General features: G+C 38.9%; 1 protein-coding gene across 1 annotated transcript in view; it reads left to right on the plus strand.

The window, feature by feature from the left end:
- The window catches only part of LOC139135960 (uncharacterized), a 39,827-nt gene extending 26,019 nt beyond the window's left edge, over nt 1–13,808 (plus strand). Inside the window, exons 3-4 of the mRNA XM_070703750.1 lie at nt 9,393–9,516; nt 11,295–13,808. Coding sequence (XP_070559851.1) covers nt 9,393–9,516; nt 11,295–11,410 — 240 coding nt within the window. The 3' untranslated portion in view covers nt 11,411–13,808. The remainder of the gene's footprint in view (nt 1–9,392; nt 9,517–11,294) is intronic.
- Nucleotides 13,809–14,633: the final 825 nt, after the last annotated feature.

The raw sequence follows: 14,633 nt of genomic DNA on the forward strand, positions 1-14,633 counted from the left end.
GGTTCATCGTTTTATATAAATGTCAGTGAACGTTAAATGAATGTCAACCGGCTACACACTTTACATGCTTGACTGAAGAGCGTGTGACGTCACAAGACGCATTGCCGTCTGGATGGTATAGTGCGAAAGTATTTCATTGCCATGCATAGGCAGCTGTATTGACTTTAAAAGCAGGCAGTGCCATCAGACTTTTCACAAACTACTATCTTTGATGCGTTATTGACCTTGACTTCTTAACGACTGACAAAAATATCGTCATGCTGGACACCATGGGTGTTTTCCTTAAGTTGAAAATCTGCGTTGAAAATTTGACCGTCCGCAGTGAAAGACAGAATTTTGATTGTTAATATAGAAATAACGGGCGACGCGCTGACCATTAACGTTTATTTGTGGGCAAGGGCGAGAGGAAAGCCAAAAATTAAGCCTCGCCCGTTAGACACAATAGATTCATTCTGTATTCCACGGAAGTATGAATGCCAAGGGAAAAACTGAAATATTAAGTGTTCTTGTATACACGAGAATTTATTACTCCTCAACAGCGAGTGTAGCTTATTTGTGGAACATCCATTGCCGGGGCACACACTTATCTGCATTTGTGCAAAGAAAAGCCAGCATTTCCACTACTTCATAACATCGAGAAGGGGCTGACTCTGTTACAGTAAGAGTGATGTTACAGAAAAGCGTATGTGTCGAATTTTATTTATTTGAAAACTACCCCTTATTTCCCTACATCTCTTTTAGCTTGGGCGGCAGGGTCCAAGCGTATAATAAGAATATGGGTAGGCATCTCGCGTCATTGTCTTAAGCAACGAGATCATTACTTTTACAATTTGCGTACTGCAAGCGCTTTGCTTTTATGTGTGGAGTCATTGCAGGTAACACCAGTCAACATCACCTTACGCTACCGTAGACATCGCCAAAGCCAAAACAATAAGAAAAGTCGGAGCAGGTTTATGCTAGGGTTATTTTAACCTACGAACTTTGACATTACAGGAAAACAGAGAAAAATCCTCTCCTCGGTTTCAAAACCACTTGTACTCGCATTACCATTTCAAGAATTAAATACATGGTTAAAAGAGCGACGACGCAGGTTCCAATTACATTTTTATTTAATCACTTGAAATTACAGTACGAATTGGCTTTCTTGGCTTGACCTAATCTGAGTAATGCATAACCTGCCGAAGGTAAGATGAAAACGTCATAAGTCTTCCTCGGCTCAACATGCTTGATTTGGTGAGTAGGGATCATTCGAACACAATCATATTATCCCTACCAGCGTGCCTACCTCCCTACCAGCCTGCCTACCTCCCTACCAGCCTGCCTACATCCCTACCAGCATGCCTACATCCCTACCAGCATGCCTACATCCCTATCAGCATGCCCGCATCCCTACCACCATGCCTGCATCCCTATCAGCATTCCTACATCCCTACCAGCATGTCTGCATCCCTATCAGCATGCCCGCATCCCTACCAGCCTGCCTACATCCCTACCAACATGCCAACATCCCTATCAGCATGCCCGCATCCCTACCAGCATGCCTCCATCCCTACCAGCATGCCTACATCCCTACCAGCCTGCCTCCATCCCTACCAGCATGCCACCATCCCTACCAGCATGCCTCCATCCCTACCAGCATGCCGATATACATCTTCACCAGAATGCCTACATCAAGATCCTCTTTCAACTTCAAAATAACGCTGATATCCATACGCAGAGATTCCTTGCTTCATGACAGCTAGGGAGCAGATAGACAAGATTATTTATTCTTCCGTGTCCTTTATTCGGGTAATAAGTAAAACAACCCCATTTGGAACAGGAAGTGACTCTGACGTCATCAAATAAAGCAAGCATAAACATTGTTTCATAATAGCCAAAACAACAAAATTTGTCTTCTACATTTGCTCCGGCTGGTAGCAGAATGGTGCTTAAATTCATAAAAATGTTATTGATACTCTGAAATTCTCGGAACATTAATTCCGTTTAAGTAGTATGGGCCTCGAAAGTGAAAGACGTAAACTTTTGCTCAAACTTTCTTCAATGAAACTTTCGAATAAAAATCAGGGGTTACCGTGCAAAATCTTTTAATAGAGACACAAACAAAATGGCCGCCATCCCAGTGTTAACTGTATGGGGGAAAATAAAATTTTCGATTTTCGAAAACTAAGTCGGTGAAACTTTTTACTTTATCAAGAGCTTTAAAATGAGCCCTACAAGTGGTAGGTCAGAAGAGAATTGATAAAATTTGGAAACATGAGTTTCTGTTCCCAAAGCGCGTTCTACCTTAAACAGAATAAAAAAGAAGAGGGGTAAAAACAAGAGAAATCACACTAATGGATTCAGGCTTCAGAGAAGCGCGTCAGATGATAAACCCACAACGAAACCGCGACAACATTAGGGCTGATAGTGTTAGTTATTTGGTCATTCTTCAACAAGCTACAAATTCGATTAGCTTTCACGGTTAGAGTGAAATATTATCCCAGTCTGAATTTCGGGGCTCACGACTGCATCATCACTTTAAAGTAAATGAACTGATTACGTTTTGAATGAAACGTTCCTGTTTCCTCGCAGAGGCTATGAAGGATATCATTGAACAAACGTAGATTTTCATCTAGCCATTGAAACGTCGCTGGTAATTCATCGTCAACGCATGTCGTACAGAGCAAGGGTGTGTACGAATAACAAAAGGCGGCCGCATTAACTTCGATTGTATTCAAGGGAAACGCGATAAAGTACTAAGTGGCCTGGATAGAACCAAATCAAAGCAAATTTCCGTTATTTTGCTTTCAGTTGCAAAATTGACTCTCAACGATTTACACTTTCCATTCAAGTTGAGTATTTAGATACAAGAAATCCTAACAAACTCTGCTCACTGCAGACGTCAAACAAACAGAGCTACTTATTTATCCTATAGGTGGTTACAGGAAATACTCTGTAGAATTATAAAAAAAGAGAAGTCATATAGTCTATTTTAGCTACGATAAGCTATCAACCATGTTTTCACTATGTATCCATCAAAAATAAAGAGTTAAATCCATCCTATTTGTTTAACAGTGCGAATCTGAATACAGCGCAGATCGCAATTGCAGGTTTGCTACTAAATCTGGCATCGACATTTACTCCTGTCCAAGAAATTGTGAAAAAACTGTCTGTTTGCGTCCTTCTTTATTACCACGGCGTGTGGTCGGATTTCTGTACATGTTTGTAACAGTGTCAAATGTAATATCGGTGGTAATAAAGTGATAACCTTGTGTTAGAAAGTTTCGGGAAAAATTCAGACAAACGTTCGTGTTTTGCATATTAACGATTAAACTATGACGTCATTAAGGAATCAGTCGTATTGGGTTCAGTGGAATCAGTTGAGTTAGATTTCTATTCTGACATCAAAATATCAGAGAAATAATTATCATGACCAAATAATTGTTTTAGGTGCCACTGACATCTTGACTGACATGGCTAATGATTGCGGATCAATGAAAGAGACGGAAGCAGTCAAGTATTCGACAAAAGAAATAAGACGTTTATGAACGGCTCGCTTGACGTTTTAAGGTGGACAATGCACCTTGTGGTGTCTAGCCCGAGGAGATTTAAACTCTCCTATAATTACTGACTTTTTTGATGAGCGTCCTCCCCTGGCTGGCAGACAGCAGTGTTCACGTAAGAATAGGAGTGACACAACTCGCTCCTCGCTTTAACAAGCTTTCTGATTGTGTTCAATTCGTCGACCTGCGTTATCTTGATGATCAGTAAATTACAGAACCCTCTAGGGACTCTATTTGAGCGTAACTATGCACAAAAGTGCATTTTTTGAATAAAGGTAATACAGGTATAACACAGTTTTAGACAGACCGCACTATCATCCTCAGGTGCTAATATTACCTCCGTCGCGAGCATAAACTGATATCGTAGTCATGAGTTAAAGGCAATTCAAAATATAATCTCCATCTCCGACAGATCTTGGTGTCAGAAATTTAACGCAATTCAAACACCATTTTCTGAAAGCAAAAAAGTCACGAAGGAAAATAAAGCGAAAATATGCGATTCCCAGTTCGTGTATTTGATAATGGCGGTAGATAATGACGCACGTTATGGACCCACACGATTTGTTATACAAGCAGTGCAAAGTTGACGCATTTTCGTCATCAGTGCTTCTTAATGAAGTGCCTGAACACGCTTACGGCTTTCGGAGAACAAAGCTATATTGTGTTGCCGACTCTGCCGTGGGCTATATACAGTTTGATTTTATTATTGCAGATATTTAAAGATGGAGAATGGGTACTAAGAAATTGCAACGTATAAAGATATACAGGAAAATTTATGAATTATATGCAAGGGCATAGATCACAACCTTGCCATGAGCTCTGTCGCGTATCTTTCCTTTATAATTACACCACGCATCAGCAAAGCTGCTAGGCAATGACGGGGCATGCCAAACAAAGGGGGCCGAGTGGCATTTTATAGGTTTATAAGTTTCAGTGTAGGTATTACTGATATTGGCAGCAATTTATCAGAGCCAACCAAATGACATGTCAAATTACCCTAGTATTAGCGAATAACGCCGCTGTGTTTCCGTGTCAACGTAATTAATCAAGCAGACAGCTCGAAGGACAGGCCGTCGGAAATGCAAAGACAAGACATAGCTCATAGGCGACACTCTGTCATTTTCCTCCCGGGAAAACTAATTTGCCCGTTCCACGTCACAACCGATGGTTTGACGTCATCGGACTATTTTCACTTATAATTTAAAAATCGAGTTTTGGGCTAATGATACTCGTCTTGGGCGGCATGCGGTTTTTTACGCCGTGCGGCTGAATTCCGCCACACGGTGCATCGATGCTCGGAGATGTCTGACAATTGTTGCAATTATCCAGCGATTCATTGAAATTGCTTGTGTGATGTTCTTCGAGAGTTAGTGACTTGACTGACAATTACATGTAAATGGTATAAAATCATCCTTTCCATGAGGTGACCCAAACGGTATAAAAAGAAAAACACTCGCGCTTCCATAAAATGGCATTTGTACATATTTATCTGATTTTTTGTCGCTGGGTTTATTTGGTGACTCCTGACGGGCGATGCAGGCTGTCTCTATAGGTTAGACCCACTCACCTAAAGCTCATATTATCCAAAGTTCCGTCTTTAATTTTCAAACTATTGATCTGGAATTCTTGGGACGAAGACTCGCGAAAAGCGATCCAGGGATGGTTGCTCTCTCCATCAGTACAGTTTGAAGATGTGGGAAAGAGAACTTCACCTGCACACTGCTGGTTCGATTGACTCAACGTTACTCACTGCAATGTGGATGCTCCGTATAACTCTGGTCATGACTATTTTACCAGACTTAAGTTTCTTAAAGGTAGTTCTCGCCTGAAAAAAGAAAAACTTCAACTTTCGCTCAAACTTTCTTCCAGCAAACTTTCAACCTCTCTCTTTCAAAATGAAGAATAAAAATCGTGCACATTTTGATAACAGAGAAACAAATTATCCAATAGTTATCCATATTTGAAATTCAAAATGACCACCATCTCTGTGTTGTCTCCATATGGGAAAATTAAATTCCCGATTTTGATAAAACTAAGCCGGTTAAAACTTTATTTACTCCATAAGCTTCAAAATGTGGCCCCACAAGTGGAAGACCACTAGTGGTAGACAAAATGAATACCGTAAAAGTTCAAGTGTCTGAATATCTCCGAAACCCACTCTTCATTAAAAATATGAAGTCCATAAAAATAACGAGTTTCATGTTTATGAAAGATTGGTTGATATTGATTCATTGATCCTAATCTTTACTGGCCTTTTTATTCGACTGTCCTTCTGTTTTTACCTCTCTCTACTTCACTTCGGCCATTACAAGAATGGCAGTAATCAGTAAATCAGAGAATTGATTTGTTGAAATATCTGCGTAAATTCATTCTTTTCCGCCCGCCAAAGATCTTGTATCATGGTTTAGTGCAGTCCGCTACAGATTACTGTTGCGTTCTTTGGGGTAGTACAACCATGAAAAGCGTTGATAGAGTGTACAAAATGTGGAAAAGGGCGCTAAGAGTTCTACTTGATATAGACTTTGAAACTCCAGGTGATTCTCTTTGTGAAGCCGCCGATGTTCTGTCTGTCAGGACACGTATATTATTCTTTTACTTGTATCTTAGTCAACAATTATTTTGGGAAATATATTCCGACGCATACTTCTGATCTGTTTATACCACTAATGAATGTCCACCATTATCCCATTGGCGTGCCACCTGAACTGTCATATTTTCGCATGGAATCCGGTCTTCCAGAATTTTGAATTCTCTACGGGAAAGTCTTAGATGTAGCTCCAGTCTCGGAAATTTTAAAGGTCAACATTTCATAACGGTAATAGTTGTTTGCCCTATTGGAAGCGTTTACTCAGTAGGTGAGTAGGTGTCTGTAAGTGGATTATCCTTTAGAATAAAAAATAAACAAACAAACAAATACATAAAACACAAACAAATAACCCCCCAAACAAACAAACAAACAAACAAACAAACAAACAAACAAAGCAAACAAAAGAAAACAGAAATATACAAAAGTCCGTGTCTCTCAAGAACTCCTAAGTAGCGCTTTGTAAAGGCGTTTCTATTTCAGAGCTTGATACTCTCAGATACTGTCAGGACTAGAATGAACAATTTCAAAAAATTACCAAGCCATTACTATGTATATAAACAGCGTAATACTAGACTTCCGACCTCCTCTGGCATGTTTGTCGAATGCTTCTCAGATAGACTGGTACAGGAGACGCGGTAATGACTTGAAAAATGCTAAGTCTGAACAGCTATGTCAGGTATAGCTTCCGCCAAGTGATCTTTGTCACCATAGCAACCACTTAGATAGTGACATAGGTTGGAGAGCTAAATTCTTGGACATGGAATAATGCCCTCATGTTTGCACTACAGTGAACGATGGGCAGATCTTGTATGTTGATTTGGGATCATTAAATACGTGAAATCGTGCCCAGGATTATGCGTTCATTCCTTAGGGATAGCAGGTGATATTCCTTGTGCGAAGTTTGTTGGCAATATCAAGATTACAATCCTTGTTAACGTTGGTGTAGGTCTGGTGACCCTAAAGCTTCTTGAATTTTCGATGCGGTTGTTTCAAGATGAAATTACATGATACAAGAATTAGAAAGCTACTGAGTGTTTCCTAACGGCGAACAGTGTTGCTCGTTTCACCCCTGGATAAACTTTGTTGAATTTGAGAGAAATTGAAATTTTCCACCAGGTCAATATATTTGCTGGAAAGGGAAAGGAACTCTATGTGTAAATGACATTATGAGCCAAGCAAACTGGTTCGTATGTCTGACGTCATTGAACCAGCCGTGGGTTCCGTGAAATGAAAGTGCGAAATCTCCGAATGGCTTGTTGTTTGCAGAGCTTGACAGGCGGTAGTGAATTTCGGCGGTCTCGTCGGGGATGGCGCTGGGAAAATGGTGAGTGACCACAAATTAATGTGGGCACACAAGATGAGTATGGGAGCTACTGAAGGAAAAAACTTCCTCCGCTCAACTGAGTTTGAAAATCTACTGGTTGCTTGTTTCATTGTGTAAAATAATTCAATCCACTGCTATCGACTGTTTTGGGTGAACATCAAAATCTCTGAAAGTGTTGAAGTGTCTGATCGAAGTTTAACATCGTCCCGTGGTGGAGGGACAGTGATTGTTATCTTAGGAACTGTACAGTAAAGTAAATACATCATATGTGATCAGCAGAACTAGCTTTTACAAATTACTTGCATGTCAAAGTGTATGTTATAATGATATGCGTCGCTTTTCAAGGTGCTATTGTTGACCTGCTGGCTGATAATGCTATCTTGAGTCGTTGCTGAGACGATCATCTTCTAAGTCTCATAAAGATGCTCTTTAAAGGTCGCAAGCTATGCATACGGCAGATCGTACGCTTGGCAGCTCGATTGCTGTCTTTTGTTGACAACCGATGGAACGCTGGCGGCGGGGAGTCGATCCGATAGTGAAAATGAATGTGTGTTGACTGAACCACCGGCCACCCTTTACCATTTGCGCGCGATCTCTCTAAATAGCACGGTTTATCCAGATTTAATGAAACGAACTTAAATCATCGGCAGAATGAAGTAATTCCCTTCTTGAAATTCGTCGCGTTACCGGTGAACACATCGACTGCTCAACGGGAGTCTTCACTGACTGCTCGGAACAACTCTATCTTATCGGTAATTCAAAGAAACTGCGAAGTACAGCTGTATTTCAAAGTTCACAAACCCGACGGTTTCATAATGACTGCTCTGAATAGTCTTTCTCAACTTCGACGGCTAAAGATGTGAATTTTAAGGGGCAGAATTCTTTCTATTAAGACAACGAGACTGTGTTACGCCGACCTAATACATGTAAAGCTGTGCAGATCGGACGATGCGTCGAGCGATCATGGTATGCCTGCGGCTTTGACAATTTGAGTTTTTCAAATCAGCATAGAGTTATATTAAGAGGAATAGAGCCAGAAATTTGCCCAATGAGCGAAGGACTTGAAGCAATAATTGCAATATGTTGACCAACGAAAATGTTCAGAGAGTGTCGATCAATGAAAGTCAGAAAAACGTAATAAAACGAGTTCTGCCTAGACTGACGGGAGAAGTTGGAGGGGGGGGGGGGTGGCGAAGGTGTTATTACTAACAAGTTAACTTAATAACTGAAGATCATAAATATTAATAGATATCTTAAGAAAGTAAGTTCTTCCTGAAGCGGCTGAGCTTGCACCATGCGACAAATTTACTTGAATGTATCGGATTAAGCTTTTGGCACTAAGTGGCTTACACTCGTCCTACCTCGAAATGTGTGCATACCATATGCCCTAGATATACAGCCATGAATGTGGAGCTTTATCCATCGATAGTGAGAGCAGATTGTCAAATATAGTTGATATGATTAAGTTTTGAGAGAAAAGGAAGACTTTGCCCACATTTTATACGATTCATCTATGATTTTCATGATTATTTTAATCAGTTTTCAAAATTGTAACTGGTTTTCATTTACGTACCTTTTCTAAATGGAAACTGTCCATTAACATTTGCGAATCGCAGGATGCATCTTTAGCGAGTATTGTTTCGTAGCTGTAATCGTTTCACGCTCTGCCTGCACCTGTCTGTCCGCCTGTCTGTCTGCCTGTCAAAATGACCCGGCAGTCGTTTGGCTTTCGAATTCGTATGTTCTCAATTTCATGTCGAGAAATCCGTCTTGAAATTGTCATATCTTTCAACCTAGAGCAGGAAAAGTGGTGCTATTTTACTAAAAACAAAAATCAAATGAATGTAAAGTATACCCAGCCTCAGACCAACTTCAAATCGATTCACAGGACAAACACCGCCCAAAACAAGTGACACTTTCCCTTTTCGTATCCTCACAGCTGATGGAAGAAAAGTGTGAGAGAGCTCACGTCAGCTGTTTCCATGACTCAGACTGTTATGCGTGTGGACCTCTCTACAGTTGTATGTCAGCTACGTGCAAGGTGGTATCAACATCTGGTCACGGTGAGTAAACGTATACACTCTACTGAGACGCAGTGCGCTTACTAATTTTCATTGTTAGTTTGAGACTGAATGCACGTTGAGGTTTACTTTAAAAGTTCCTCTCTGAACACGGTGGCATTATTTATTTTAGTCGAAGTAATATCTTACTCCAACAAAATGGATCGCTTGTTAACTTAGAAGCGAATAAGACGACGAGACCGTTAACTTCTTGGATTTTTGTTAGCTCTGCTGTCAATGACGCAGAGCTTATAAGATAGGTGGATTGTCCTTTATCGTCCGTCGTCCTGCCGTCGTCCGTCAACATTCTCCTTCTTGTCAGAAACCGCTAGTTTGATTGCTTTGAAATTCAGAATGCAAGTTCTCAGGGGTGACCTACGTCAGAGTTTTTAGACGTTTTTGTGGCAGAATTTGCACATTTGTTTTTTTTGTTCTTGGAGTCTCCTTGTCTGATTACTTTTGTATGCAAATTTGTAGGGATGACCTGATTCAGATTTGTTGAAATTGTGATGAAAATTGCGCAATTTTATTTTTGAGGAATTTATGCCTGTTTTAATGAAACAAAACGTTTGTCCCCTAAGCAGTTTGATTATGATTGATTAGTATGAATAAATGTAAGAGGTCAAGCAAAGTGCGCCAGCAGTCTCAGCCGGTACAGATGTGTGCTAATGATCATAGGTTGTACTTTCCCATCCATATGTCCCGTGTTTATCAGTAATTGGCAAACCAACCACACCTATTATTTTAATTATCTTAAATACCACAGCGGGCTATATCGGCCGCACGATGGGTCGCTTGTTCGTTTTTACAATTTTTCAGACGGTGTAAGTTTCAATAAGGCACTGCATGCAATCTTCAAATATCGTTCATCTTCTAGTTTGACATATTGACATTTCTCAAACCTTGTCCAGATTAAAACAACCTTATAGTTACATCATATATATTACTTTTATACGACTCGTGACGTTAACGAGTAGTCGCAAACAGTTAACACTCTTTTGCGACCCATGAAAGATGTCACTGACAGTTGTAACTGCTAACATTTTTACAAAAATTTTCTAGGGCATATCAACGACAAATCATTCCCTCGCTCTGGAAAGAAAGTTGAAATATACATATAACAAGTACTCAGCTGATCAACACAGACCATATATGTGTGGTGTGCAATGTTGTTATTGTGGAAGATTAATTAATGTCTGTACCTAAATTCACTGGTCAACAATACCGACGCGAACCACGCCCATGCAGTGTTCTTTGACACGCTGTATATCGGCAAAACTTTGAAATATACAGTACTGAAACACATGAATTCTTTAATTTTGAAAACTATCAAAAGTTGGAGTTAAAGGCCAATCACGCATATAACTTCCATTTTTCAACAGCCAAATAGAATTTCTTATCAAAGGATATAACATTTTCAGGAAAGAATTTCTCGAAGCCAGTGAATCGAATTAATTGGAATTAATTGAAGTAATCAATTAATCGTAACTATTTACCTTCATGGTCGAAAAACATTATCTTCTTAATTTTTGCATCGTCTGAAAATTAGTACACCAATAAATCTAAAAATATAATGTGATTATCCGACACAAAATTTTAACGGAGTCTTGAGAAAACAACCAAACAAACAAACAAAAGACAAAGCAATCAAAAATACACCTACATAAAATGAAAAATATACTTCAGCATGTCGACAACTATTCGTTATTGAAATTTTTTCTACATTGCACGTTACCATGGTGATCATGACAAGGTCATTTGCTTTTCTTTCCCTGCTTCAGCTGACTTTGTGAACGACCACGAAGACAAAGATTGGTTTGATGATGGCTACTTTCTCGACGAACCATTTGACTTTGGAGAGCTGTCCAAAAAGAGTAGACCGACGAGCGGCGTCTAGGCTGTTTTATTTCCAGAGGAAAAGCTGAGAGATTTCTGTACCGCTTCGCTGACTTTCATTATTAAGATGCCCCCATGCGGTGAACATTCCAAAACCTTTGTTTGCTTGCACACATCGAGGGTATATTTAGCATGGATGTCAAATTTAAAAGCAAAGGACATGCTGTAGGTGCCCAAAGATTAGGGCCTCCCTAATTTTTTTCTAAAGGCTTTGGAACAGACACTTCCTATATATTAGGGATTTATTGTATGAACTCTTTGAGTCAAGCTTCATACGAACTCAATAATACTTTCTCAATAAGCATTGTAACATTTTTTTCAACGGACTTCTGATATTCTGTGCCAAACTTGGACATCCCAAATCCGAAGCGCCCTCTGTAGATGGATTTTTTCTCTGTGATGTGCTAGATATTTTACACTGCATGTTCCGCTAACGTTCCTATGTTAAGCTTGCTGCAGTACCACCAACCTCGTCTTGGTTTTGTACATAAGAATGTATTTTGTTGTTGTAAATATGGTATGTAATATATTGATAACCCCGTGACGACAACGCCAATTGAAGTCTATGTTGATCAGAACATGTGGTTTATAAGCGTCGAAGTTTGTGGCCGAAGGGTATTTTTATAATGCCATTCATAACGACTCAATGAAATCCGTTTGATTCGGCAGGCATAGAATGAGGTGGGTTGTATGAAATACATTTATGCCGATGAGCAACTGACAAGGTTTCAAACCTGAACACGAATAAATGTTATCACAGCACGCTACACGCTCTGACCATTTCGATATCGCATTTCTCGTCACACATTAACGTGTTGTAGTTCTGAGCATATTATGTTAATTTATATAGCTTTGCATTGTGGGATTTATTACAGTAGGTATAGGGTGTAGATGGGAAGACAACTTCATTCTCATACCGCACTGTCTTTCGATGGTGTCCTCACCGGACATGACGTTGTTTGTGACGTCACGACTGCATTTTATTTCATGTTCTAGGTCATAATTGTAATAATGATGATAATAATAATAAAAAACAGCAGTATTTCTGGCATGTAGTCAGTTACCAATATCTAGAAAGTGAGTTTATTGCTATATTCTTTTAGCTTTTTGAGATCTGGGCGATAAAGTTGAATCTAGTTTTATCTCGCCTTCAACGAAATATTAAAGGATTATGACGTCATCTTCAGGTAGATGCTTTCATTCATACTCCGAGATAAGAATTCTCTTTTGTTTCTTGCGAGGCACATGTGAGAATTGACACTGGCACCTAGTATATTCCACGATATAACGAACAGCTGTATACCACATTCCGTCTTCTCTACCAACAAGTATCAGTAATACACTTTGAATATCAGAAAAAAAAACACTTGAGTATATTGATTCATTAAAAGTCGAGGCCACATTTTCTCAGGTGTCAATCAGACCTAAAACGTCTAACATCTCGCACTTACATAAGTCATATCGTATTTCTGAGACATGAATCATTTTGATGGAAGCAGCCAACATCATGGCTTCTAAAGTTTTTCGATGTGTATTGTTGTTTTGCTGCAATCAAAAATAAATTTAAAGAAAGAAAGTGACAAAGCTAAGATGATACCAGTTTATTTCTACCAATAAACATTATCATTAAATCGCAATACGAGATCGAACTGTTGGCGATACTTTCAAATAAACACTCCTGCAGAAATTGTACAGTAACAATGACGTATTTTACGCTTTTTAACGCCACATATGGCTCTGTGTGACATGTGCGATTACTCACTTATCAATCCCCCTAGAAAATAAATGTAATTCTTTCTTAGCTTTTTATCCAGATCTGTATTTGGATCTCGGAAAAGGACCGGCGGAGAGAGGGTGCTCAGACGAGCACCATCAACGATGATACTTTTTTCCTTACAAGTGTACATTGGACAGACACTTCTCTTTTGTTGCTTTGTAAGACCATGATTGTATAATTGGAAGTTTTGCTCAAATAACGACAAGTGTATCAGTCTTGTACTTTTCCGGTCTCATATTTTATGTCTAAAATTACATGTTGCCATAAATTTATTTAGCCATGGTAACAAAACGTTATCTTTAAATATATATATCTCACTCAAACTTGAAGGCATATGTATGTAGTTCTCCTTGTGTTCGAGGCTATCCATCTCAAAATTTCTTCATTCAATTCGATTCCTAATAAAATTGATTGTCACTGGCGTATTACGGCCTCTGCCATTGAAAAATGTTGATGTACATGTCTTATATAGTACTCCACAAAATTTCGTATTTAACTCCACATAATCTCATTTTTTTTCTTCAAACGATTTAAATATTCATATCTATGTATGTCTTGCATTATCTTTGCCGCTGTCTTAAGACTCGTCCCTAGAATAAAACACTTCCTGCAATTTGATAAACGTTGTCTGTTTTGAGTCATTGGAATGTAACTATTTTTGAACAAAGAGAAACCAATAAATACTTGTTCTCCTTAATTGTAGCTTATGGTAGAACGGGCCTCGGAGATTGGTATTAGGAGTCTAAAATTTTACAATATTTATTATTTTGCCCATTGTTGGTGGGGCTCAAGGAGTAAGTCTGTGAAAATCGAAAATTTATTTTTTCTTAATAAGCAAGGGGTACATTTTGAATTTCAAATATCGATAAACATTGTGTACCTTGATTCTCTTTCACCAAATTTTGCACAGTGACCCCTGACTTTTATTCTCGATTTCGAAAGGAACTTGTTTAAAGTTCGCTTACATAAATTTTGAGCAAACGTTTAAGTTTCTCAAATTTGAGGCGCGAACTGCTTAATATGAACGTGCCTGCTTCATGGAAGGAAATGAGTTTTGATATCGGCCGAGAATTAATAATACTGATTTAAATAAACCATGGAGAAACGCCAGTCCACTGTTTTGTTTGCTAGCAGAAATAAAACATATCACTTTCCTTAAAAGCTTTTGTATTCGTTTATATTTGTTAGCTTCATGTTATCACAAATTCTGATATTAGGAGAATTAACAAAAGCTATTCTTTCTCAATCTTAGCCTGTCAACACAGTGTACACAAAAATCAATCGAACTCTGGTCGTAAACAGAAGCACTATGGTAAAAGTCTTTGTAATAAACTTTGACGATTTTACTTTTTAACCTTGTCACAGAGTTCTTCTCAATTTTTTTTTTCGAAATTGAACTCTAGACAAGCGATCTCTCAACAATAAATAACAGACATCAAAGCTTGCG

The sequence above is a fragment of the Ptychodera flava genome, chromosome 6, assembly GCF_041260155.1.
Source record: "Ptychodera flava strain L36383 chromosome 6, AS_Pfla_20210202, whole genome shotgun sequence".
NCBI classification, from domain to species: domain Eukaryota; kingdom Metazoa; phylum Hemichordata; class Enteropneusta; family Ptychoderidae; genus Ptychodera; species Ptychodera flava.